Genomic DNA, 25,840 nt, shown 5'->3' with positions numbered 1-25,840 from the left:
ATTGAGCTCATCTGCATATGTGTGGTTCGTTCCTGAGCTAATGTGGTTTAGTGGTTAGAGGGTTTGAACAGGACTGAACAGGCCAAGGCTACTTCCTATCTCTCAGCCTAACTTACATAGCAGGTTTGTTGTGAGGATAAAATAGGGAAATGTACCATGCATGATACCTTGTTTTCCTTGGAGGAAGCTGTGATATAAACAGAATAACACTTCTATGTGGATATGAGGCCTTAATGTTTTATAAGACATGTTTACAGGCTTCCAACCTCACTGGAAATGTAAATACACAGTTTGAATTTACTGGGAGTCAGGGGACTCAAGGACCCCACTTTATTCTCTACTGGGATAGATACTGCAGGGACTTGGTTCTTGAGTACTTAGAGAGGGAGAAGGAGAGAGAGAGAGAGAGAGAGAGAGAGAGAGAGAGAGAGAACCACCACCACCCTCCTTAGTAATGTTTTTATATATGTCAACCAAGTGGTGTCATATCTCTTTTTTTCCTTACAAAGGTAAAGCCTGGACATATCCATTTTTGCACACTGCTGCTGCTAGAGCACAGAAAGTAGCCATGAATGACGTTGCACAGAAGGCAGAGGTATGTATGGTGGTATGAAGGGGGAAGTACAAACAATAAACTCTGGCTTTATTATAGTAGCCTAAATTAAACAATATAATATAACCAAGAGTCTTAGATCCTTGATTCTCAGCATGTGAAGTGGGCACCTGGAGAGTGACGGGAAGGTTGTCAGGGAATGCACACGTCTTAGGGCTCTGCATATTTTCACTCTGTCCAAAAAACTGTGTGAGTTCACATGCACAAGGGGAAAAGGCATGCACAGATCATCATCTACTGCTACTGAATGAATGGGGAAGCCACATTTGATAGGATTTCCATTTGTTGCACAAACTGTCCCTAAGATGTACATCTGACTTCTAGCCCAAGATTTGTGTGTGTGTGTGTGTGTGTAATCCTAAAGCAAAAATTGTAGAGTATTTCACTTTAAAACAGTACAATTGTCAAACTGTGAAGTTGTTCTGTGGCATTACAATAAATGGAAAAGTAAAGAGAGGCAAAAAGTCTGGTTCAATTAGCAATTGTGTTGTTTTTTTAATAACAAGTATTTCTAGACATGACTGTGATCCATCTGTTATTGGAAGCTTTAAGTTTAGGTTTAATACAAAAGCAACTTCATGAGAGCTTCCTATACCTGTGCAAAAGAAAGAGTCTGTTTTTCTCTTTAAAAACAAACATTGTAAATTCAGCTCAGGTTCCAATTTATTTCCTGTCTCTTCAAAAGTCTCACATTCTTTCTAATATTCCATGCAATTTCTCTTCTACCATCTTTCTCTTGTCTTTGCCTTCTCCCTGTCTTCACAAAGATTCTGCTTTCTTCGTCTAAACCTGTCCCAAAGTCCTATGTGCCCAAACTTCGAAAGGGTGATGTAAAGGATAAATTCGAAGCCATGCAGAAAGCAAGGGAAGAAAGAAATCAAAGGCGATCTAGAGATGAGAAGCAAAGAAGAAAAGAACAGTATGTTAGAGAAAGAGAATGGAACAGGCGGAAGCAGGAGGTCAATTCCTTTGCAAAAATTCATTTCTGTTACTTTTATTTCCTTTCAAGCTTTTAAAAATAACTTACCAACTTCTACATTGCAGTACAAATAAATATACTTTGATCCAGCTATATAAAATATTTTATAACCTTGCATAAACTCTCTAGATTTATTTACATTTTAAATCCTTAAAAAAAAAAAGTGAAAATTGATGTTTCTTATTCATTATTTCAGATGATAGAACTACTTGCTTCTGATGATGAGGAAGAAAAGTCTAAAGTTGAGAAAGCTTATGTTCCAAAACTAACAGGTAAGAATTAAGAGTTAAAGTCTCTTTTGCAAGAGATTGGACCTCCGTCACCTATCCTTTGGTAACAGCTCATGTTGATTACTGCAACACTCTGTGGGGCTGCCAACTTTTAAGAAGTTCGGCAGCTGTGGTTAGTACAGAATGCTGTGGCTTGCCTCCTGACAGGGATAGGAGGGCACAAAGAATGTATCTGACCAACTGCATTGGCTGTCTTCATGCTTCCTTCCAGGACCAATAAAAAAATGCTGGCGACAATCTCTAAAGCTTTCTATGGTCTGCGGCCTTGAGGAACTCCATTAAGCCCCCAGCCAACACATTCCTGCCTCCTTCCTTAGGAGGTGTGTTGCTCTGCATTCTATCTCTTACATAAATCTACAAAAGCAAGGCACACTGTGGTCTAAAGCTGCCTATGCTCTAGAGCAGCAATGGATTAACCTTTTTTCTATGAAGGGCAATTGACCCATGGTGGAAGCCATTCAGGAGCCATACAGCACCACGTGGCTGTATAATACACTTTCTGTGTGCCATCCCATCTCTCAACCACATGAAGATTAGGCCAAGGGCAGTAGCATGTCCCCCACAAGCTGCAAGCTCCCTATCCAAGCTCTAGACTATGCTTCTGTTCAACTTGCTACCTCCTCCTTCACATTTCTAAACAAATATATTTATGCTAATGAAAGCTAGTGTTTTACGAATGATGGGTAGTCAGGTGATAAACTGAGCTGTTCGTTTTTCCCTTTTGTTTTTCATAGGGACTGTCAAAGGGAAGTTTGCAGAAATGGAAAAGCAGAGGCAGGAGGAAGAAAGGAAAAGAATGGAAGAGGAAAGGAAGCGGAGGATTGAACAAGACATGATAGAGAAAAGGAAAATTCAGAGAGAACTAGCAAAGAAAGCACAAGAGGTAGGCGTATAGTAATTTACAATATCCCATTCAAATGTTAAAATAAAAAAACCCTAGCCATTTAAACTATAAACAGTAGTCTTCCACTTCTTACTTCCAAGACAAACAGTGCATTTGAAGCATCAGGTAGTATATGGAGTTTTTTCTACCACATCAGTATTTTATTTACTATAACTATGTATTCTTCCATTCAATTACGTTGGGTGTTTGAAACATTTTGTTTGTTTGCCTACATAGTCACAGAGTGTCATATTCAGCAATGAAGGAGATACAATGTTCTGATGTTTTAAATTGCTGAAAATACAATTTGACTGCAGCAGCAAATGTTTATTTGCAAAATGGACGAGTTGCATTTGAATGTTAAGAGACTAACTGAACCTGGCTTGACTGTACTTGGTCCTCTCTGCAGAAAATGGGTAAAACCAGGGCAAGTTATAGAGTCTCTTACCTACTGTACTGACACTGAATATCAATTCTGTAGCCATTTGTGAATGCAACATAGCCACATTCTTCCTTGGAGAGTGTCATATTTGGTGTGTTGCCTGCATTCTTGGCATTCGGTATTAAAGTGCCATTTTCTCTATGAGAATTGGGTGCTAGGATCAGGTGTCTCATGCTTTAATTTCCAAATGTGTGTGTATATGTATGAATGACTGGTTGCTATCAATAGAAAAATGTCCTGTGCTGTGCCGGTACAACCACACTAATCAAGTCAATTTGCCAGTAATGCTCATATACCTCTCAGGCTTATAAGATGCAACATGTCGCAAGATGTTGAAAGATATGTTTTCTGATATTGAACAATGAGAGAAATAGAGAAAAGGTTATGTAAGGCAGTTTTTTACTGGTTTGAATAAGCTAAGAAAAAAAATGCTCTTCTATTTGCATACAGAGGGAGAACAGTATGGTATGTTATAAGGTGAATTGCACTCGGAGTATCTGAAAAGGATCTGTATTACTTATTGAAGTGTTTTTGTATTTTGAAATTGACAATCAGTTCAAAAGCAGTTCTGAGGCTGGTATTTTGTATGAAAAATTATTTCTTCATTTCATGGGATGAAATGTACAGAAGCAATTAAGACGCTTGTGATCTAACACTAATTTTGGGACATGGCTGTTGTCCAGATCTTGTACTACAAGCCATTGCTCGCAACTAGAAAGTAAATACCATTAGAAGTCCCAGTGTTCCTCAAAGCCACCCTTTACAGCATTGGGGAAGGTTGGGGATTTTTTTGCCCCAAGAGCCCAAATAGCTGCTTCGGTTAACTTGTCTACTGTGCTACTGAAAGCTTCTTGCAAACAGGATAATTTGTGCAGCCATGCTTTCTTTAAAGCATTCCTTTCCAGCTTAACTCCTAAGAGCTGCTTTAAACATTATGGTCAGAAGCTGCCAGAAAACCCATGCAGTGTTCCCATGCTTCACCTTTATACTTCTGTGGAGCTGGCAGTTCCAGAAGTACAGATACTACACATGACAGCAGAGGCAAGATGTTAGCTTTACATGCTGCAGAGCCGTAGCTGCAGCGAGGTGGCTAGCCAGGCTTTTTGCCCCAGGTGAAGCCTCCATTGGGGTGCCATTGAGGTTACCTGCCTGTGTATGTATGTGTGTGTATGCAAATACACATGAGGAGTGCCAAACTGGGTCTTTGACCCGGGTAAAATAAAGCCTAGATTCGCCCCTGCATGTTGTGCGTTGTGTTGAATGTTGACACGGGCTTTTGGGTGACCTCCACACAGACACTGTAGCATTTAAATTTACCCATAACTTTGATCACCGGAAAGGTGCCCTTTTAGAGTTCTTTCTCTTGTTTACAATGCAACAAACATTCATTGTTGCTGTAGACAGTAACTAAGCCACCTTCAGCCTGCCAGAAATTCCGGTATTCTCAGTATCATAATGAAAGGTGAAGCACGAGTAATAAAGGTCTAACTGAATGGGTTAGCCTTACGGACTGTGGCAATAGTGGTTGCCAAATATTTAATTGAAGCAGAGAATGCATGTGTAGTGTGGGAACTACTGTAGTATGTAAAGGATGGTTTTACACATTAGATATTCACACTAGATGTTATAGGCACCCTTAAGTAACAATGTACTCCACACCCTATCAAATGAATACAGTGTGTGAAATTCAGGAAAGCTACCGTGCGCTGCTTTGGTTTCGCCAGATGCTGGCCACATGACCCGGAAAAACTGTCTGCAGACAAACGTTGGCTCCCTCGGCCAGTAAAGCGAGATGAGCACCGCAACTCCAGAGTCATTTGCGACTGGACATAACCGTCAGGGGTGCTTTAGTAAAGGTAAAGGTACCCCTGCCCGTATGGGCCAGTCTTGACAGACTCTAGGGTTGTGCGCCCATCTCACTCAGGAGGCCGGGGGCCAGCGCTGTCCGGAGACACTTCCGGGTCACGTGGCCAGCGTGACATCGTTGCTCTGGCAACCCTTTAGGGGTCCTTTACCTTTACCTTATGGGACGCGGGTGGCGCTGTGGGTAAAAGCCTCAGCGCCTAGGGCTTGCCGATCGAAAGGTCGGCGGTTCGAATCCCCGCGGCGGGGTGCGCTCCCGTTGCTCGGTCCCAGCGCCTGCCAACCTAGCAGTTCGAAAGCACCCCCGGGTGCAAGTAGATAAATAGGGACCGCTTACTAGCGGGAAGGTAAACGGCGCTTCCGTGTGCAGCTCTGGCTTGCCAGAGCAGCTTCGTCACGCTGGCCACGTGACCCGGAAGTGTCTCCGGACAGCGCTGGCCCCCGGCCTCTTGAGTGAGATGGGCGCACAACCCTAGAGTCTGTCAAGACTGGCCCGTACGGGCAGGGGTACCTTTACCTTTAATTGTTGTTGTTGTAATTATATTTATAATTACCGGTATATCCTGCCTTTCCCCCCAGTACTAACCCAATCTCATTCCCAGACATTAACCAGGAAGCAAGAGCTTGATCCACTCTGATCAAATTTGAGTATTTTTAAAGGGATATATGCAAAATTTTACATGTGGCTCATAGACCTACGTATCCATAAATGAGCACAAAATAGGGTTGTGTGAAGGAATCGCCACATAGATTAAGGCCTTGGCCAGACATTGTTCTCCAGGGGAAAATCTCAACCCAGTAAGCATGTTAGGCTGTGGAGAAAGATACAAATTAAGTGCGCTGTTCTGTGCATAGGTGAATGCAGGGTATCCCTGCTGCAGTAGCAAGGATTTTAAAGGCTTTCCAGATCACAGGGACAGGGAGACTGTGCTTTTCCAGTGAACATGCTTCAGCTCAGTTCACCTGTTACCAACCCTTCACCAGCCATCTACTCCAGGTCTCCTGGGGCCTGCTTGTTTTGCGGCTTGTCCAGCACATCACAGGCCATGGTACAAAATTAGTTGGTTGTGTTCAGTGTGGGAGCTTTCTAGCTGCTGCACATGGTGTACGATGGAGGAGGGCATGCTAAAGTCTGAACCTCTTGCACAGTTGAGGTAAAAACCTCTGTAGAGCAATGTCTGACCAGCGGCTGCTTAGATTAGATGTACACATTGGAAGTGCACCTTTTAATGCCACATATTGATTTGTCATTCGGCACAATATTTTCATTTTTTAAAATGTTTTTGCAAGGGGGAGCCAAAGAGTCAAAGTAACATTATTGTGTGAAATTCTTATTTAATAGATTGATGAGCAGTTAAACAATTCGGGAAGCGAATCGGCATCGGAGGTAATCAGACTTCTTTACCATGAAACATTCACCTATTTGTGACTCACTGTTTATTACATATCTAGTAATGGCCGGGTTAAACAAAAACACTTGGGAAAGACACGAAAGCACACTTTGCTAGCAGAGACAGTGTACTATCAGACTGATCAGTGCTTTCGGCACTCGCCATGAGGTAAATGTGACCAGAATTACAATGACTTTTGCTTCTTTACACTGTGACTTTTCTTGGCTCTTTGCCATTTGCCGGTAACCGTTGATGACATGGACGCCTGCACATTATTTTACAATGCTGTTTCTTAATCTGTTTACTTAATATGCTTCTGGCCGGGGCTGAAGGGAATGGTAGCGTAATACAGTTGGAAGGCACCATGTTGCTTAGCTCTATTCTTACGGTAATGTGAAGTGCATTCTGAAATGAGGTCAGTAGCCCCAAGGTAAATGTTGTGGTCTCATAAACCCTAAGGCGGCTACTATATTTACTGCTTGAATTGATGTAATGCCATTGCAGACGCATTGTATGTGGCCTGTGGGCTATCTGGAGACAGCGCTATCTTGATTCCACTATGGCAGTTGCAATACATCTACATACAGTAATTAACAGAATTAGGATTGCATCTACCCATTATGCTTTGAGACAACTTTTCCCCCCCAAAAGTTGTGGAACAAGTTAATAGCCAAATGATTAACTAGACACAAGAGTGTCTTAATTAAAGCCAGCTTAGGCTTTCAGAGCTGTTCACTTTTTAAGATTGTCTTTATGAAGTCCTTTGAAATTTTTATGTTATTTGCCTTGGCAGTATCTTTTAAAATTTAAGATCCCTCAAGAAACTGGCTACATTTTAAATGACTAAGATTTAGGTAGTCCCAGATGGGAAAGGACCCTTGCTTGAAGCTAATCCGGTTTGCATCTGGTCAGTACTTGAATGTGGGATTGCTTGAGAATCCTAGTCTTAAATTCTATAAAAATTGAGTGAATAAAAATGACATTGCTGTGGTTTCTGAACTCCCCACACCCAGTGGACCACTTGAAAATTGCTGATGGACTTGGCAGGCCACTTAATGGTTTCCCTGCCTGTTGTAGCAATTTTAACAGCTGTGGTAGATGCTGTGTGATTTTTCATTGTATTTTAATTGCTATTTGTTGTGTTGTATTTTAACGCTGCAATCTGAATTTTATAGATGGTAGTAGAATAAAATACAAGAAACAAAAGAAGCAATGAAAAGCAATATGAGTATTTAATATCGACATGCCTTGGACCACCTCAACGAAAGCTCATGAGCCATTGATAGTCCATGAATCAGTTTGGGTACTCCTGTTCTAATGTATTTTCCAGAAATTAGGCTAACAAAACGTTTCCAGATATCCTACCATGATTTCATGGAGTGTAACTCCCATCTGCTGACAGTCATCAAAATAGTTGCTCCTGCATGAAAGTGAATTCTTCTGCATAGTGGATGAGGAGGAGCATAGAATCTGACATGAGGATTACTACACTGCTGCATGGTCCCACAATTTTACCATGCCCTTTGTGTGGTACCACCAGTTCTTAACACCATGGTGTTTTTCTGTATTGTTTTGTTTTTTGGCGTGGAAAGTAGGTTTGAGGACAGAAGAGGGTGCCATCCCAGGGCTGTGTGTATGTGTGCGTGTGATCTTCTTTTCCTAGCAAGTGTTGTAATCGGAATTTTAATACTGATGTGTGGTAGATCTGTGCCTGTATTAGTAGCACTGCACTTCCCACATACTCATTTATATCACATTCATCGAAGTGGCACAAATAGGAGTGCCTTGTCCTCTAGATATAGTGCAGATAAACATGGACCTTCTATAGTTTTATTTGAGCATATGCCCCAGGCATTTAATAACCATATTTGCTCTACTTATTCAAGAGCATCCTTTTACACTTCACAACATCTACCTAGATCAGATTAGAAAAGGGTATTTACTACATTTGGAGCTAATCTCCTGTACCCCCCACCCATCTTTTAATGCTTGAAAAGTACAAGCAAAGCTCAGTTTAATAGATGTAGTTGTCTTGAGATAACTCTTATCAACTTAAGGGTTAAAGCCTCAGCGCCTAGGGCTTGCCGATCGAAAGGTCGGCGGTTCGAATCCCCGCTGTGGGGTGCGCTCCCGCTGCTCGGTCCCAGCGCCTGCCAACCTAGCAGTTCGAAAGCACCCCCGGGTGCAAGTAGATAAATAGGGACCGCTTACTAGCGGGAAGGTAAACGGCGTTTCCGTGTGCTGCTCTGGCTCGCCAGAACAGCGATGTCACGCTGGCCACGTGACCCGGAAGTGTCTCCGGACAGCGCTGGCCCCCGGCCTCTTAAGTGAGATGGGCGCACAACCCTAGAGTCTGTCAAGACTGGCCCGTACGGGCAGGGGTACCTTTACCTTTAAAGCAGCATATCAGTGTCAAATTAGGTGCTCAACTTCTATCCGGACTGGGTTTTTACCTGAATGATCTGAACTTTTGAGAAAAAGATAAATGGAGTTACAATACGTTGGAGTCTCTCATTTGTCACAGACTTACTAGCTGGTTTAGGCAAGTCACTCTTAGCTACTCCATGAGCAATATAGGAATAATACTGACCTACCTTACAGGGTTGTTGTAAGGACTACAAACAGCTTGATAGATATATATTATTCTGCTGAATGTTCAGAAGTGCTAAACTGATGGCATGATTCAAGTATTCACAAATGATTGACACAGCTGTGTCCAGAGCTGGAGCAGCATCTCCTCCTGATGCCATTTTGCTACCCTAAAGACAGTCAGCTGTGGCCACAGATTTTGTCCAGACATCCTCCAAGAAATTGAACATTTTGGTAGAAGCGTAATTCTTCACAGGCAGTAGTAGTTGCACAGTCCAAATGTTCACGGTGACATTTGTTTTTAACAACAGGAAGGTGATGATTCTTTGCTAGTGACAGTAGTTCCCGTAAAACCTAGCAAAACACCTGGGAAGATGAAAATAAGTTTTGAGGACCTAGAGAGAGAGAGAGAAGAACAAGAAAGGCGAAAGCTTGAAGAAGAAAAGCGATTGAGATATGAGCAGGAAAAGCAAGCTCTCAGGGAAGTCAAATATTTCTCACCAGATGTGGTAAGCAAGATTGCGGGGGGAACCCCTTGCATGTTGACCCTAAGCATGCTTCATTGGAAAAAGGCTCCCATTATTACAGCAAAACTTGCTTCCAACTAAGTGAATTCAGGAGTGCAGGGAAATCTGGGATTTTAAGACTGCATGCATTAAATATCATGAGGATTTAAGTCAGAATAACAAACTTTTGTATATAGGATGAAGATGAAATGCTTGACAGCGAAAGAAAAGAATCACCCAGCCCTGGCAAAGTGAAACTAACATTTGAAGAATTGGAAAGACAGAGACAAGAAAATCAGAAAAGGCAAGCAGAGGAAGAGGCGAGGCAACGTCTGGAAGAGGAAAAACGTGCATTTGAGGAGGCAAGGCAACAAATGGTAAGCATATGGAGCAAAATATGGTCTTAGTGGAGGGGAGGATGGATGGACTTGGAGACATGTATGCCTGACCATATGAAAATTCAAAGCGGGGGACACACATGCAACCCTACCTCAATGTTCTCTCACACATCATGTCCTGCGTGAATCCTTATGTTGTACTTCCACTTGCATTTGCTTGAATATTACTTGAATTACTGTGCTATTTAATTATATCTATTTTAGCTTCCATGCATGACCTTTGGTATATTTTAGTGGGAAGGGGGTGGGAATCTATATACATTATTTTAATACTAAAACTTTTTCTTGGTTATTTTTAAAAGTTCAATACCTCTCAAATTTGCTGCACCTTTCATCATCATTATTACTATTTACATGGTTTCTCTCTCTCTCCTGCAAGCTAAATGAAGATTATGATGATCAGGAAAATGAAAATTCCGTCAAGGAGTTCCGTCCTGGGAAACTGATACTTACCTTTGAGGAAATAGAAAGGCAGAGGCAAGAAGAAGAAAAAAAGAGAACAGAAGAGGAAGCCAGAAGGCGCATAGAAGAAGAGAAAAAGGCATTCGCTGAAGCAAGAAAAAGCATGGTAGGTGATTGATTTATTCATAAAAATACTTGTATACCACTGTTTCACACAAAAATACAGAGTAGTTTGCCAGTTATATCTATACAATAAAAACAATTTAAGACTTTTAAACCACAGAGCATCAACAAACTATCCCGAAGTATTCCTAGTTGCTTGGATAAACCCGGCAGCATAGAAACATTTTTAGCAAACACTTTAAGGTCAAGGGGAGGTGCCCCATAAATCTCTCTTGGAAGAGCATCACATAGGACTGGGCTGATGACACTATATGTGCCATTTCATGTCAATGTCAACTGAGCCTCAACAACTTGCATGATGACCAGCACGTCACTTTGGTGGCATCTCTCTCTCTCCGTACACACAAGAGGAGGAATCCAACAGCTTAGTGGTCAAGGCAAACTGTAGCAGGAAAACCAACTAGTCCATAGGCTTCAACAAACTTGCCCTTCCATGGACTTAGACCCAGCAGTCTCCATGACAGGCATTTCCCACCAAATTTCCCTTGCAGTGCCCATGTCTTCCCCTTTCTGTTGCAAGAGCTCCCCCACCATATCTGCAGAGAGGCACCCAATGGTCCAAGTGTAAATCACCTCCCTCACATCTCCTATGGATTCAAGTTATGCTCATGGGATTATAATCTGCAGAAGATCGGAAACACACTGTTCTGTTTCAATTTACTGAAATTAGCACATGTAAATACAAAGCATGTCCTTCAAGAACTTGTTTCCATTAACTGCTCCCTGTCCCATAACTGTTTCATGTGAGCTTGGCAAAGGGAAAGGCTAGCAGTTTAAGAAGTTTGGATAAAAATTGCAATCCTCTAATTTAGCTCAGAGAAAGAGCACTTCCCATTATGGTCTTGGAGCTACTAATAAGTAAATAGGGATTGCAACCATTGTGCAGAGGGTAAGGATTGCATCTGGTGAGGAAATGGAGCATGTGGTGTTTTGTTTTAAATGTGGGAACATCACGGAGCATTTGGTTTCAATTTCCTATTTGGAAGAACTGATTAGTGCCCAGATCCTGTGTCAGTGTTCTGCTGGCAGTGTTTGTAGGGTTGGATTTATTTAGTATTTCACTTTTCACAATCCTTTAATACATTAATGTGCTTTGGTACATTAACATCTTATCTTTCCCCGTCAAGCTGTAACTTCCATATACATAACTGCCCTGTCGACTGAAGGTATAGGGGTGTGTGTGTGAAAGTGTGTGTGTGAGAGAGATTATCAGAGTTCATTATGAGGAAGTTGATTGCCTTAATTTCAATGAAGATTTTATCCAAGTAAGAAGTGGTGTTTTATATCAAACCCTTAGTGTAGAGTCATAAATAAGCAAACATATCACAGCAATCATTAAGCATAGCTGCACCTTAGACCAAAAAACACCTGTACATATAAATTTTATAGGTTTGGAGCAAGAGAAAAGCCTGCAAAGAATGCCTAGCTGAAGCTGATTTTCTTAGTTCTTTCTTCCAATAAGGCCCTGCCGTCACCCCTGAAAAGCTTTTCCAAAGGCTTTTGCTGAATTGAGAAGAGGGGATAACATGGGCGTAGCCAGGATTTTTGTTGGGGGGGGCAGGATTTTTGTTAGGGGGGCAGAACTGACGTGATTGGTCAGTTACTTAAGTATTTCTATTGTTTTACTTGATCTGGGGGAGAAACTGCCCTCCCTGGCTACGCCCATGAGGGTAAAGGAGAAGAGATACTCAAAAATCATATAGAGGCACTTTTTGTGAGTGTCAGAGGTTTGTTGGGGGCTCTTGAGGAGCCAAATAAAGTGAACCTCTTTCAGGGTCTCTCTAAATCCAAGTCACTTCGTGGATCTAAATTATAATATAATGGGATGCTCAACACAAATGTAATCTTTCATCAGTGCAATGATAAAACTATTTCAAACAGAGTCCAGATGATGAGCTTTCGCCAATGTCTAAAACTGTATCCCAAGAATCTCTCACACCTGGAAAACTGGAAATTAACTTTGAGGAGCTACTGAGACAAAAAATGGAAGAAGAAAAGAGGCGTACAGAAGAGGAGCGCCGACAAAAACTGGAAATGGAAAAGCAGGAATTTGAGCAACTCAGACAAGAAATGGGAGAGGTCTGTCAATTCTTAACATGAATTGCTGTGACAAGTGCATGCAGAATTTTCTGCTTATTGAATTAATATGAGGGGCGAAAAAAGCATGCAGTTTAAAAGCCTGTTGTGAAAATTATAGTAAGGTAAAGGGACCCCTGACCATTAGGTCCAGTCATGGCCAACTCTGGGGTTGCGGCGCTCATCTCGCTTTATTGGCTGAGGGAGCTGGTGTACAGCTTCCGGGTCATGTGGCCAGCATGACCAAGCCGCTTCTGGCAAACCAGAGCAGCGCACGGAAACGCTGTTTACCTTCCCGCCGGAGCGATCCCTATTTATCTACTTGCACTTTTGATGTGCTTTCGAACTGCTAGGTTGGCAGGAGCTGGGACTGAGCACCGGGAGCTCACCCCGTCGCGGGGATTCGAACCACCAACCTTCTGATCGGCAAGTCCTAGGCTCTGCGGTTTAACCCACAGCGCCACCCGCGTCCCATGAAAATTATAATTATGATAATAATAATAATATATTATTTGTACCCCGCCCATCTGGCTGGGTTTCCCCAGCCACTCTGGGCGGCTTCCAACAAAGATGAAAGATACACTAAAATGTCACATATTAAAAACTTCCCTGAACAGGGCTGCCTTCAGATGTCTTCTGAATGTCAGGTAGATGTTTATCGCTTTGACATCTGATGGGAGGGCATTCCACAGGGCGGGCGCCACTACCAAGAAGGCCCTCTGCCTTGTTCCCTGTAACTTGGCCTCTCGCAGTGAGGGAACCGCCAGAAGGCCCTCGGAGCTGGACCTCAGTGTCCGGGCAGAACGATGGGGGAGGAGACGCTCCATGAAAATTATAGTTACTAGCTAACTGGACTTCAAAATAAACAGCAGGCAGGGTGTTGCGGACCCAGGCAATTCAATGCCGCTGCTCAAAGCAATGTAAATTACATAATTAACAGTGCGTTATTTAAGCACTGCACATTTAGGATTTTTTTATTATTATTATTTGATTGTCAATAACCTTGTGGCATATTTTCCTTCAAATAGGAAGAGGAGGAGTGTGAAACCTTTGAGCTAAGCAGGGAATATGAGGAGCTAATAAGGTTAAAAAGAAGTGGTTCTATTCAAGCGAAGAGCTTGAAGAAAAAGTTTGAGAAAATTGGGCAGCTCTCCGAAGAAGAAATACAGAAAAAAATTGAAGAAGAAAGAGCAAGGAGAAGAGCTATGGATCAGGAAATAAAAGAAAGGGAAGCAGAGAAATTTCAAGAGGTAGGTCCCATTTTCAATTCAGTGGCTGCCTTGCACTAGCTTCTATGAGGGCTTGTGTGGCTACCACAAGACTTGAAGCCTTAGTGATAGCACTGTTTGTGTAAATCTGTCTCCACATGGTTACTACTTTGCATATCTGGATCCTATGGGACGGTGGGAATGTTTCAATCTAGCAACTGCAGGTAGGAAGGTCACATATGGTTACGAAATTTATACGTTGCTGCATTGTGTGACCCACCTACGAGAAACTTGCAATCACAATACAGACAAGTACTGTTATCAACCAAAGGAACTGTATTCTGAATCTGCCTCGTGATAACGTATGAGCACCACTGGCTTGGCTGAACAGGTCTTTTGTGGGGTTTTTTAAACCATTTTGAAAAAATGCGAAAGTGCTTTTTCAAAAAAATATTCGCATAGTGTGCACAGGACAATGTATATAATAATTATCAACAATACACAGATAAAAATCAGAAAAAATTAAAAGCAAATGCTTATCTGGATAGGCTTGTTGGAAGTAAAGATGTTTTTGCAGGCATCCAAATGGGGGATTCACATCCACTCCTTGGGCTACTAGCCGATACCTATAATTAGTTGTGTAAAATTACAGCTTGATTAAATCTGTAGTATGTCAATTTCGCAGTGTCTGTGTGGCTAAGTAGAAACTATGAGGATCCCCTTCAGGCACGACTCTGCTCTCCAGATATTTTGGGACTACAACTCCCATCATCCCTGACCACTGGTCGTTAGCTAGGGATGATGGGAGTTGTAGTCCCAAAACATCTGGAGGGCCGTGTTTGCTTATGCCTGCAGCAGTTACTTAACCAGTTTTTCCAGAGATCTACTCAATTTAAGAGGACAAAGAGAGTCCTCTGTGGTCAGAACGACCACATTCTGTCTAATGTCTTCTTTCCCTTCCTTTTGAAATGGATTTGGGCAAAAAGGAAGAACTCCAGGAACTTATTAAATATGACGCTTATCTTCAGCATGCCACGTCTAGTCTGAGTCCTACCATATGTCACAGTGCTAATGCCGTATGTGTGATTGCTACTGTATAGTGACAATAATGAATTTTTTCTTTTTTTTGCCTTGCGTCTTGTTTTTATCATGGACTGTGCTCCTATTTTATCTCTAGGGAGTTAGCTGAAAATTCCTTTCCAGATTTCATACGTATTATTTATCTTCACAAAATGAAAAAATAAAGTAGGTTTAAAGGCAGTAGTATTCATGATCCAAGTTTCCTGCAAATCATGTAGCAAACACCACCCTCTCAGGATTATAAAGCTTAGAATTATGTTTGTGACAGTGCACTGTAATTTCTTTTCCTTGAAGCATTAAATTATGGCGATACTACAGAATATGCCTTATGTCACTAGAAGAAACTTGTTTTGTTTTGCCTACAGCTTAACATCTTGTGGTAACAGACTCTATATATTCAGTTTATGGAGTAGTGAGCTTTCTGCCTGTTTTCCATATCCAGTAATAACAGCTCTCTCGCCCCGCCCTCCACTTTTTCCAAAAACTTGGTGCCATCTCATAATGTTTTTATTATTCCAGGAAGATGAAGTAGATGTAAAGCCAGCCACAAAATCTGAAGCTCCATTTACACACAAGATAGACATGAAGGCCCGATTTGAACAAATGGCAAAGGCAAGAGAAGAGGAGGAGCAGAGAAGAATTGAAGAACAAAAAATGCTACGCATGCAATTTGAACAGAAGGAAATTGATGCTGCATTGCAAAAGGTGATGCAGGTGGTTTTCGCATGCCCAAACTAGTTTGAGCCATTAGCAAAGTGTCAAGTGAGATCAGGGATTTGCTCCGTGGAGTCAGGAACCCCCAAAAGTGACTGGGTTTAGTTGGGGTGGGGAAGGGAAAGTAAAAAAAGCTAAGGAAATGCCCTAATCTTGAAGGGGTGGGAAAGTGGGGCTCCACCCCCACCCGGGTGCAATAGAGAACTCCCAGGGAGAAACTGCATCCTCTCTTTTGTTAGGGTAAGAGAATCTTTGTTAGGGTAAGAGAATCTTTGCTGTGTGACATTTCCCCTACCCCAGTCCTCCTTTGGGGCTCATTCTCCTTTTCCCACAACCTTAAAATTCATGTTAGCCACCCAAAGTAATTAACTCTTCCCTTGCAGCAGAACCCCTGCAGCCATCAACACTGGGGAGGCCTCATCCCCTCAAAACAGGAGACCATGCCTGCAAATGCGCCCACGTCTGACAGGCAATAATATACTTTTAAGGTGCTCTGCATGAAAAGCCTTGGGTGCAACTGCTTACAATTTGGCAGGGTTCATCAATTCTGGCGGGGCTCCTATGCCTGCAAATTTTATTTGTGGTTTGAGGACCTGTACCCCGTGCAGTGGAATGAAACACAAGGACACGTGATATAAGGTTAATGGGCAAGAAAATGCCACAACTTTATTGATTACAGCAAGTGAAAAGGTATTGGCTTAGGCATTGGATTACGTCAGCTGACTCCACCCCCTCAGGAGGGGTGAGTCTGAAACAAGGGGGGTTTATTCACCAGTAGGTGGAGCCTGTTGATGCTAATCCAACTATAGGCTCTCCCCTGATGTTACCGAGGGTCGTGCCATGGCCTCCCGCCAAGCAGGCATCGGACAGAATACACGACCGCCAGATTCCTTTAACGGAATACCCAAAAATTGAAGGCCTATCCACGTGCTGGTTCGTTAGAGTAAGAGATGATCTATTATCTAGCAGAAGCTCTAGGTACATGCAGTAGAACCAAGGCTTGTTTTTTTTGGCAAGCGGGCAAGGATTACTATTGCATTGTTCTACAAAGCCTAGAAAACACAAAACATTAAAGGCTAAAAAGACAATCTCCTGGTTATCCCACTGACTTGTTTTGAGACTTAGGCCTGCTTCCCTTTGCAGAACTCCATCCTTGCATTGTTTCAGTTGTCACACTAGTGTGGTTAGACTAGTGTGAGGATAGATCTTGAGAATAGCTGTACCTATAATAAAAAAAAATAGAAGGGACCCAGAGGATATTGTCCAAACCTCTGCAATGGAGGAATACGCAGGGATCAAACCTGCAATCTTTGGGAGTTATCAGTGCCACACACTAACCAAATGAGCTATCCAAGCTGACCATACTGGTACTGTTCAATGTGCTGTATAATGTGTTTCAGCATTTGTTGTTGCAATTTTTATTTCAAAATGCAGAAAAAGGAAGAGGAGGAGGAAGAGGATGGCAGCATTGTTAACGGCTCAGTCTATGAGGATGAAGAGCAGCAAGCACGATCTGGTGCTCCTTGGTTCAAAAAGCCTCTTAAAAATGTGTCTGTTGTGGATAGCGAACCAGTAAGGTTTACTGTTAAAATAACTGGAGAACCCAAGCCAGAGGTTACATGGTGGTTTGAAGGCGAAATGTTGCAGGACTGCGAGGACTATCAATATATTGAGAGAGGAGAAACCTACTGCCTTTACTTACCAGAAACTTTCCCGGAAGATGAAGGAGAATATATGTGTAAAGCAGTAAACAGCAGAGGAACAGCAGCTAGCACCTGTATTCTCACTATTGAGAGTAAGAGTTAGCATTTTTAAAAAGTTCTCAGATCTTTAGTTCTTGTCCATGTCTGTTGATCTTTTCTTAACTTTCTTTTCTTTTCTCTTCTCTAGCTGATGACTATTAATATCCTACTTTTTCTGGAGCCTTCCTTCCCTAAATTTACTACATCCATCTTTCTTTCTCTCTCCTGTGGTGGGGCCAACAAGAAGTTGTCTATCATTCCTCAAATAAGATACCCCAATTGCCAGATTTATCTCTTGGTTTCAGACTGAAGTTTGGCAACAGAAGTTTGGTTCATTTGACAAACAATGGCTCAGTTTCCACTTGTAAACAGCACTGTGGCTGCTTGTTAATGCCACTGAATTGCTTCTGTGACAAGGAGATTCTTATCAGGAAAGCCAAGCTGTTCATATGAAACAGCTTGTCATATGATCCCATCAAGTCTTCACCATGTTAATCAAAATGCATGATTGTCTTGAATGTGATCGGCTACTTCATGTAAGGTTACCCTAAGTAGCAGACTACTTAATGTTAGTTTTCATATAGAAAATTCAGCCAAAACCATATACAAACACAGTATTAAATTAAATCAAATCCAAAGACCACTTAATTCGTACTACATAAAAAATGATCTTTATTTCTTTGGTCCTGGAAGCTTTGAGAGCAAAAAGTATTTTTTTTTTGGTTAAACTATTAAGTAGCCAAAAATAATGTAGTGGTTTATTTAAGTTATGCCTTTGTTTAATGCAACTTTCCCTTTAATATGCTTTAATAAAATTAAACCAAGATTATATTGGCTTGAAAGCAGGATTATGTAACTAAATGTGTACACACAGTTGTATGTCATGTTCTTTGAAATAAAACATTTGCATTTGTTTTGTATTAGATGGTAGGCATTGTCCAGCATCTTGCTTGGAATATTGAACCAAATTTGTATCTTTCAGGTTGGAAGTGTTAGAATCATAGTGAATGATGTTTCAACTTACATCTCGTATTGTATAATTATTTACTGAATCATCTCACTCAGTATTTACCAGACACAATACAGAAATATGTATGTATAACAAGATATTACAGCCATGCTTTTTGCTACATGAGAAACAACCAACTAAACTCCAATATAGACTAAAATGTGTGCTGGAATGGAGAGATATGGAAGAAATTTGCATAATCTTCCATGGGATTTTGGTTTACTTTTATTGATCAGGAGAACTGATTTACATTTTATGCAGGAGATAACTGGGTCTCTTCCTTACGTTGTACCAAATGACTTATTCTGTATCTGAACTGGAAGGTTAATAAATATGTTCAGTTCCTAAAATTGAGTATGTTCTTTATTTAATACTTGCACAGCTGCAAACACTGGAAGAAACGGTAACACTTCATCTTCCACTTGAAAGCTTTAAGTACCTGCCCCTTACCCCCCAAAAACCCACAGGAGACAAATTACCCATTAGTTTACATTTATTGAGAACTTATACAAAAACATTACAATTAATGTGTATTCATGAGTACATACAGTGTCAATATTGCAAGCTCAACACAACATACTGTAAAGCATTTGATTTACCTCACGTCCAAGCTGCATGTCCCTAAGATACTTCCCATCACAGTAGCCTTTAAAAGACAATCTTCTTTTTTTTACACGGGTAGTTTCTGTAGAGAACACTATCTTAGGACGAAAATGCATCTTGCATGCATATAAGATAAAGGTTGCATAAACACAGGACTTTCATAGGGTACTACCAGTAGGAAAGGAGTAGCTACTGTTTGCATTGTGTAGGGCCGAATGTTTTGCCTTATGAACTGCTAGTACACACAACAAAAATCTAAAAGTTCTTTCTACTGCCTAGATTATGAAAAGAAAGATTTCTCAGCAGCTGATGTAATATTTTCAGAAAGGTGAATGATATAGCCTACCTAGTTACTAAAAATAACTGCAATTTACACGAATCTAAAGATCACTTTTTTAAACTAGCAAATCATATCCTATACAGCACACATACTGAAGGGTGATCTGTAAACATTGTTATTAGTTGAAATTAAGATCATCTTTCCAAACATTCATTACTCTCACTGCCTAATATTCTGTGACCGAGAAATTTGCACTTATTTCCCCCCTGCCATAGCACAAGAACCGCTCAAGGAAAACGAGGCAACTATGTATATAAAGGTTCGAACTCAATGAATGGAATGGAACCTTTTGATTCAATGCAAGAGTTCTGACAGAAATCAGACAAAACTGAATACCAAAACTACACTTGGTGCAAGAAGATGCCTGTAGGTCCACCAGCAAATTGATAATGAAAATAAAAAAATGCTTAGTATAAAGATTATCAAAGCAGATGCATAATCCCCTATGCCAACCATTTCATTCTAGTTTCTATTACATCCCTTCCCTTGAAATTTCAAGCTATGTTTATATTAAAAACTGAGCAGCGAAAACAAGCTGTTTTAAAATGGGGAAACAAAATCCAACAGAGATGAAGCTCTTCAGCACGTATCTAGTTCTCATATAATAATGAAATCTGACATGTTGAACTACAACAAAATATGAAGTGGCTCGAGGGAATTCAAGTACAACTATTAATTTAGTTGTGAAATGCAAAACATTATCTATGCTTGACTATTCAGCAAAGTGTAACTTGATAGATGGTTTGTATTATTACCACATAACAAATTATGGAACATTTATGGTCAAGCAAATAGCACTTTAAAGAATGAGAAGCGATTAAAACAGGCAAATTATACCCTACACCATTAAGTATGGGATACATTTAAAATCGGTATTGTTTTGCCAATTTTACCTTCTACATGGAGCCCTTCTATGGTCCATGCTCATCGGCTCATCATGGCCATACACTCAAAGGAATCCTCTTTATTGGAAGTAACTATCTCAGGACCTGATTTTATGAGCTATGATTTGGTGCTTGCAGCATCTTCAGCACTGTGTGTGAAAATGAAGGCAGGGTTTTTTGAATATTTTTCTTTGATGCAGAGAAAAGCAGGACTTTTGATAAAATCAAAGCATTTTATTAAGTGACAAACAAAAAACTGATGGTACTGCCTTAGCATCGTCTATCTAAACTGAAAAAAAATGCACCAGTTAAGCTATCTAAATAAGCCATATACAAAACATTTAAACTGGCAAAAATATACAGCAATTCAGCTGAAATAGCAAAGTAGGAAGGAGTTTCCTATAAAAAGGAAAGATTTGCTGAACTGTTAACATTTCACTGGTAATACATGCTTTCTACAACTATTCTGCAAAATTCAAGTCTAAATTTCCCTTCTTTATCAAATAAGCAAGCTAGGTTATGTTTTATGGTGTATAACTTAAAATCCGTTATTGCCTTGGGAATGAAACACACAGTATGCTTGAATAAGTAGTATTGGGTATAACATCCTTTGAACATTATAAAAGCATTTGTGAAGGCTGTTGAAATTCTGACCAATATTTCCTGTATCTTGAAAAAATATTTTATATTCATTTGTAACAACTCTGTTATTGAGGGAAAAATAGTAAAAGTGACTTACTCAAAAATTATTGCAGCAATCCACTTATCTTTTAAAAATAAAGATACACATTTACCCAGAAATGTAAATAATTGTTTCAGACTTTCCATTGGAATGAAACCATGAATAGCAGAATACATTTGGGGAAGATATTGGCAGATTGCTTTTGAATACACAAGCACAAAAAATTCTCACAGGGACAACATTAATAAACTGAAATATGTATTTATACACTTCCTTAGGTTGTGCTTACCTGTGCTTTTTGCAGCAGAACCTAAGGTGGAAGGTCTGGGAAGGCACTGTGAAGTATAAATAATTGCACTGTTTGCAATTAATAAAGATTTTATACTTTAAATGAATCAAAATCAACAGCCTCCATTTGGTGAATGATAAAGAATCTGGTGAATTGTTGCTCTGTTTAGTTAGTAACTACACCATTTTCGAATAAGCTACAGACTAATCATGCAAAATATTTGATCTAGAGACTTTACAGCCTACACTAAATATATTTAATAACTTCCTAGTAGTCTTTTCAAAATTTTAATCCTAACCTAAATTGGGATAAAAATAATTCCCTCCTGATTCTACAGTACAACAAAATGCATTTCTAATTATCTGTGCAGTAAAACTACTTCATTTCTGATCTCATTTTGTTCTTTTCTTGCAGCCATCCTAAGAGTATACTCCAAAACAACAAAATAGTTTTCCAAAAATAAGGCTAATAAAGGTTTAGAAATTAACATATACTTCTATCACCAAATAAATGCAGACAACTGAAGACAATACAACTTCCTCCTGACAAGCATTTCAAACTTTCGTTTTTAACAATGCACAAGTTTTTATCTGAATATATCTCATTTTTGAACCCTAATGAACAATTATTACTTAGGTAAATGACAATTTCTTTTGCTAAAGCTAAATAGCTCAGGAATACTTACCATTAAGCTCATACACATACATTTATGAACACCTAGGTTTCTGAATTAAGAAGCAATTATGATTTGCTAGAATATCAGCACTGTATTTTATTCCAACATAATATTCACACAGGTATGGCATTTGCATTATGTGGAACAGTGACAAAAAGATACTGTTGCAGTTCATCATTTTGTCATTCTGATGTACTTACAGTGCAATGCTCCTTGAAGGAACAATCAAGGATGATACACAGCACAGTCCTCCTCACCCCTACAGAGCTAGTTCTATACTGGCTGGATCAAACCTGCACTTCAACAGACAATGGCAAGACAGACTGTATTGCATGTAATCTAATAGATGCAAAAAAAGCAAACAGTGGATTTTAACAGTATACCAATTTTCAGTATGAATTAGTAAAAGTAAAAAAGTTTTATGGAGATTTTTCAAAATATAACTTAATGACTAGTCTTCAGCATTTTAAAACAGAGCTCATCTGCAAGACGTATTTCTGTTAAGTACTCCCAGACTCCAAATAGCATATTTCTAACACAAACGCAGTTTTAGTAACTAAAAAGCATATAATCCTTACTACACTGAATTCTTAAGCAAAGTGCTGCAAACCGATTGCTTAGCACATATTGCCTTTTAGAACGATTCAATAACAAGCCTGAAAAAATATACTAAAGAATTAAACCATGTATAAAAACAAATGTTAACTATAGCAGCTATATGGGTCTGAGACAGTGGTCATGGATAAAAAAGAAAATGCAACTGTTAATGCAGTAGAAGTATGTCAAGGAACATCTTCATGTACATGCAATTTTTAATCAAGTAGAAAGAGGAGGATATCAAGATGCTAAACAGCAAAATACAGTAATGAAAAAGATCCTTCTATAACTATTCTGCAAAGGGAGAATACCAATGTAAAGCTCAAACTTTCAAGGAAAAAAACCTTAATTGTGTACATGTACAGCATTACTAAGAAACCCTTGAATTCTCCGAGTACCCACATATCCAACTTACCGACACAGGAGGTTTCATATTATTTATTGTAAAGCACAAAACAGGCATTTAAAAGTGATCAAGTATACATTGAAAAAGTACATTTATATCACAAAGCATTGACCACATAATAGTTGCAAATACATTTGCTGGAATGTGTACATCTACACTAATGTACTAAAAACAAACCAATTTCCATTTCTACACAGAAATATTACCTCCTATCAGTAGTGATAGATATTTTGTACATTTTCAAAAAACACTATTTTTAAACCAAACAAAATTATGATCTTCAAGAAGGCGTCTGCATCCATACATTTAACAAAGGTTTTTTTCCCCCACATAATGAAGCAAATACTGTATTGTCCACTTCTTATTATTGGCCCTGTGCGAAGAAATACATAAGAGATACACAAAAAGTTAAAGAAAATCTTTTTTAAATTGTGCTAACTCAGGAGTGAAGCCTTTAAGAAAGAAAAATTGGTTAATGTAATGGTGGTGGCTTCCTGCATGGCTTCAAAAACCCTGGGAGGAGAAATTTTTTGATCAAAAACATCGAATGTATGCAAAGAAAGACACAGAACTCCAGTTAACAGAGCATCAATCAATTTAGGGTTATCTTTTACCAGGATAAATAATGCATACTCCAGGTAAGATATCAAAGTGGGAGACATGCAAAAAAACAAAAAACACCCCACAAGATAAAGGTAAAAAATAATAATAAATCACTAAAATATCAGCCAAATAAGTCAAGATTGTTATACCTGTGGTGCTGGAGGATGTTGTGGCATTCCTTGTGGACTTGTTTGGGCATAATAAGCTGCCTGCTGTCTATAGTATTCAGCCCACGCTGCACTATAATCTGGCTGACCCGCTGGTGGGGCTCCGGCTGGAGCTGGAACTGCCTGACCTAGAACAAACATACATTACACAACTCTGGTGCCATAAAAGGGACAAAAGAAGCTCAAAATAATCTCGTTTCTAACAAACATTACCTTGCTTCTTGTAATATTCCTCCCAAGCCTTTGAATAATCTTGTGGCTGCCCTTGTTGACCTGCAAAACCCCCCACATTTTAATGTAAACACAGCTCCCAGGTACACCAAAATTACAGACAAGAATACAGTGGAAGAGTTCTTTGCTGTTTTATTTGAAGAGATAATATTAAATCTCTAATTTGTATAATATTTTCTTCTACACATTGTTCCACAGTTTAAAATAAAGATTTAAGCACTGTATGCCTACATTTGAGCTCAGCATTTGTAGAATGGCTCATAGCCCCACCCCTCAAAAGTTGACGGCAGAAGTGTGTGTGGGGAAACCTATAGCTGAGATGCCCCACTCCATATTAAGTATATTGTTACATACATAAACTATCCCACCCGATCCATGTTATTGCCCCCTCTGTGAGAACTGTATTGCTGGGGCGGGGGGGGGGGGGGGGAATGTACAGCACGTATACACAATGTTCTACAAAGTGGGCACACAGGAGTCACTGCCGTGTTCCTACAAGGTGAACCAGCCCTGAAGTGTATCAAACTGAGAAAGTTTGAACATTACTTCTCCCAACACTGCTTCAAAAATTAAGAACGCATTTCCTTTCAAATCATGTTTAACACACATTTAACGACACCAGATTTTTCAATTGCTGCCTATGCAGTACATAGAGGAGTCAGGCTGGTCAATTCCTAGTGACCACATGGGTTCCTTTAAATTAGCTACTGATTAATTGTGTATGTTTTAATTAAATAATAAAAATTAGATTTTCGAAGCATATTATATAGTTATACTGAATGAAGCGAGATCTCTAGTCTTAAAATTGCAAGTGTCAGCAATTTTGAAACAGAAAAGGGTCACAATAAAAACTAAAAGAAATCAAGCCTGCCCTTTATGTTTTCCCCATGCCTTCTAAGTGAGTTGGCATGTAATGGTGGGAGAAGGAACTCAAGGGATTTAGAAGCACATCCTGTCATTCCTCCAAAGAACTATCAGATATATGGAGTTAAACTTTTAGCATCACAAGGAATCCTGTGAAGTTGCTTAACCTATGAGATAGAAGTCATCTACTGAGCTTCATATATAATATCATGAGCCCCCAATTTCAGGTAATAACAACATACATATGAAATTAAAAGTTCTGCAACTGGCTCATATCTTACTTTGGAATCAGACAATTCCAACTATAAGGACATTCATACTGATAAAAATGGCTGAAGGCAAAGCACTGCTATATTGATGTGTCTTTGCCGCAAGTTGTAATTTATCAGACCAAAAAGTGGCCTCCAATTTCTGAAATAATCAAGGCGGCCCAGATAGGATAATGTTCGGGAATCTTTTAAGTACTGAACACCTTAGGAAAATGGCAGAATAGAAATATTGAAGTAATGTTTAACATTAATGTGATATTTAAAGTATAGCATCTTGTTTCAATTTATTGATGCATGCTTTAATATCTTACTATAAACAAGATATTAACTTGAAATTAATCCATGAAAGGATTAATTCTACATAATTTTTAAATACATCACTGTATAGTCAAAGGGAGTTGAGGGGGACACATGAACAAGAAATGCATGCAAAAAACTAGTGCCAAGTTGTAGTAAAACTTTTGCCAAATGGAAATTGTTATACTAACAGAACAACTTGGTTGGATACTGCTCTTAGTGCACAGTAGCAAATGTATTATTTTTTATTTTCTGACATTTAACTTAAGGTGATATACATGGTTCCCAGATAGTTGCCCATCTAAACACCGTAACTGCTTAGCTTCAGCAAGGTGCTGACATTATTGGACGCATACTATACACTGGGACTGAAGTCTTTGAATCTGAAGCTATGCAACATTCAGGAGTGGAGGGCATAGATATTTCCTGCAGTGATGCTAATAAGTTACTTTTACAAATATGTCACAGTCATAAAATAATAGCCTTGGATATGACTACTAGAATCTTTGAATGGATCCAAAGGTTCCACTGCATCATGTAAGGCATTTTTGCTTGCCCACAGGA

The 25,840-nt window shown here is 39.8% G+C and overlaps 2 protein-coding genes across 19 annotated transcripts in view; one reads left to right on the top strand and one right to left on the bottom strand.

Annotated features, from left to right (window-relative positions):
• NEXN (nexilin F-actin binding protein) overlaps window positions 1-18,718 on the top strand; it is a 32,041-nt gene extending 13,323 nt beyond the window's left edge. For 2 of the 8 annotated variants that reach the window (XM_028733015.2, XM_028733016.2), the window contains exons 2-14: window positions 510-595; window positions 1,381-1,572; window positions 1,789-1,864; window positions 2,617-2,765; window positions 6,413-6,457; window positions 9,362-9,559; window positions 9,754-9,933; window positions 10,334-10,522; window positions 12,421-12,618; window positions 13,644-13,865; window positions 15,423-15,608; window positions 17,052-17,412; window positions 17,508-18,718. In XM_028733015.2, coding sequence (XP_028588848.2) covers window positions 569-595; window positions 1,381-1,572; window positions 1,789-1,864; window positions 2,617-2,765; window positions 6,413-6,457; window positions 9,362-9,559; window positions 9,754-9,933; window positions 10,334-10,522; window positions 12,421-12,618; window positions 13,644-13,865; window positions 15,423-15,608; window positions 17,052-17,412; window positions 17,508-17,521 — 2,037 coding nt within the window. In that variant the 5' untranslated portion in view covers window positions 510-568 and the 3' untranslated portion in view covers window positions 17,522-18,718. Of the gene's footprint in view, window positions 1-509; window positions 596-1,380; window positions 1,573-1,788; window positions 1,865-2,616; window positions 2,766-6,412; window positions 6,458-9,361; window positions 9,560-9,753; window positions 9,934-10,333; window positions 10,523-12,420; window positions 12,619-13,643; window positions 13,866-15,422; window positions 15,609-17,051; window positions 17,424-17,507 lie in introns of those variants that run through there. The other 6 variants (XM_028733020.2, XM_028733021.2, XM_077928560.1 and 3 more) reach the window with 5 other exon arrangements.
• Window positions 18,719-18,843: 125 nt separating this feature from the next.
• The window catches only part of FUBP1 (far upstream element binding protein 1), a 30,988-nt gene continuing 23,991 nt past the window's right edge, over window positions 18,844-25,840 (bottom strand). For 4 of the 11 annotated variants that reach the window (XM_028733008.2, XM_028733013.2, XM_028733004.2 and 1 more), the window contains 3 exons: window positions 23,829-23,888; window positions 23,598-23,743; window positions 18,844-21,212 (listed from right to left, as the gene is read on the bottom strand). In XM_028733008.2, the coding sequence (XP_028588841.1) occupies window positions 21,105-21,212; window positions 23,598-23,743; window positions 23,829-23,888 (314 nt within the window). In that variant the 3' untranslated portion in view covers window positions 18,844-21,104. The other 7 variants (XM_028733006.2, XM_077928562.1, XM_028733012.2 and 4 more) reach the window with 5 other exon arrangements.

Source organism: Podarcis muralis, chromosome 5 (assembly GCF_964188315.1).
Source record: "Podarcis muralis chromosome 5, rPodMur119.hap1.1, whole genome shotgun sequence".
Taxonomy (NCBI): Eukaryota; Metazoa; Chordata; class Lepidosauria; order Squamata; family Lacertidae; genus Podarcis; species Podarcis muralis.
The sequence above is the reverse complement of the archived record's forward strand: the minus strand, read 5'-3'. Positions and strand labels throughout refer to the sequence as shown.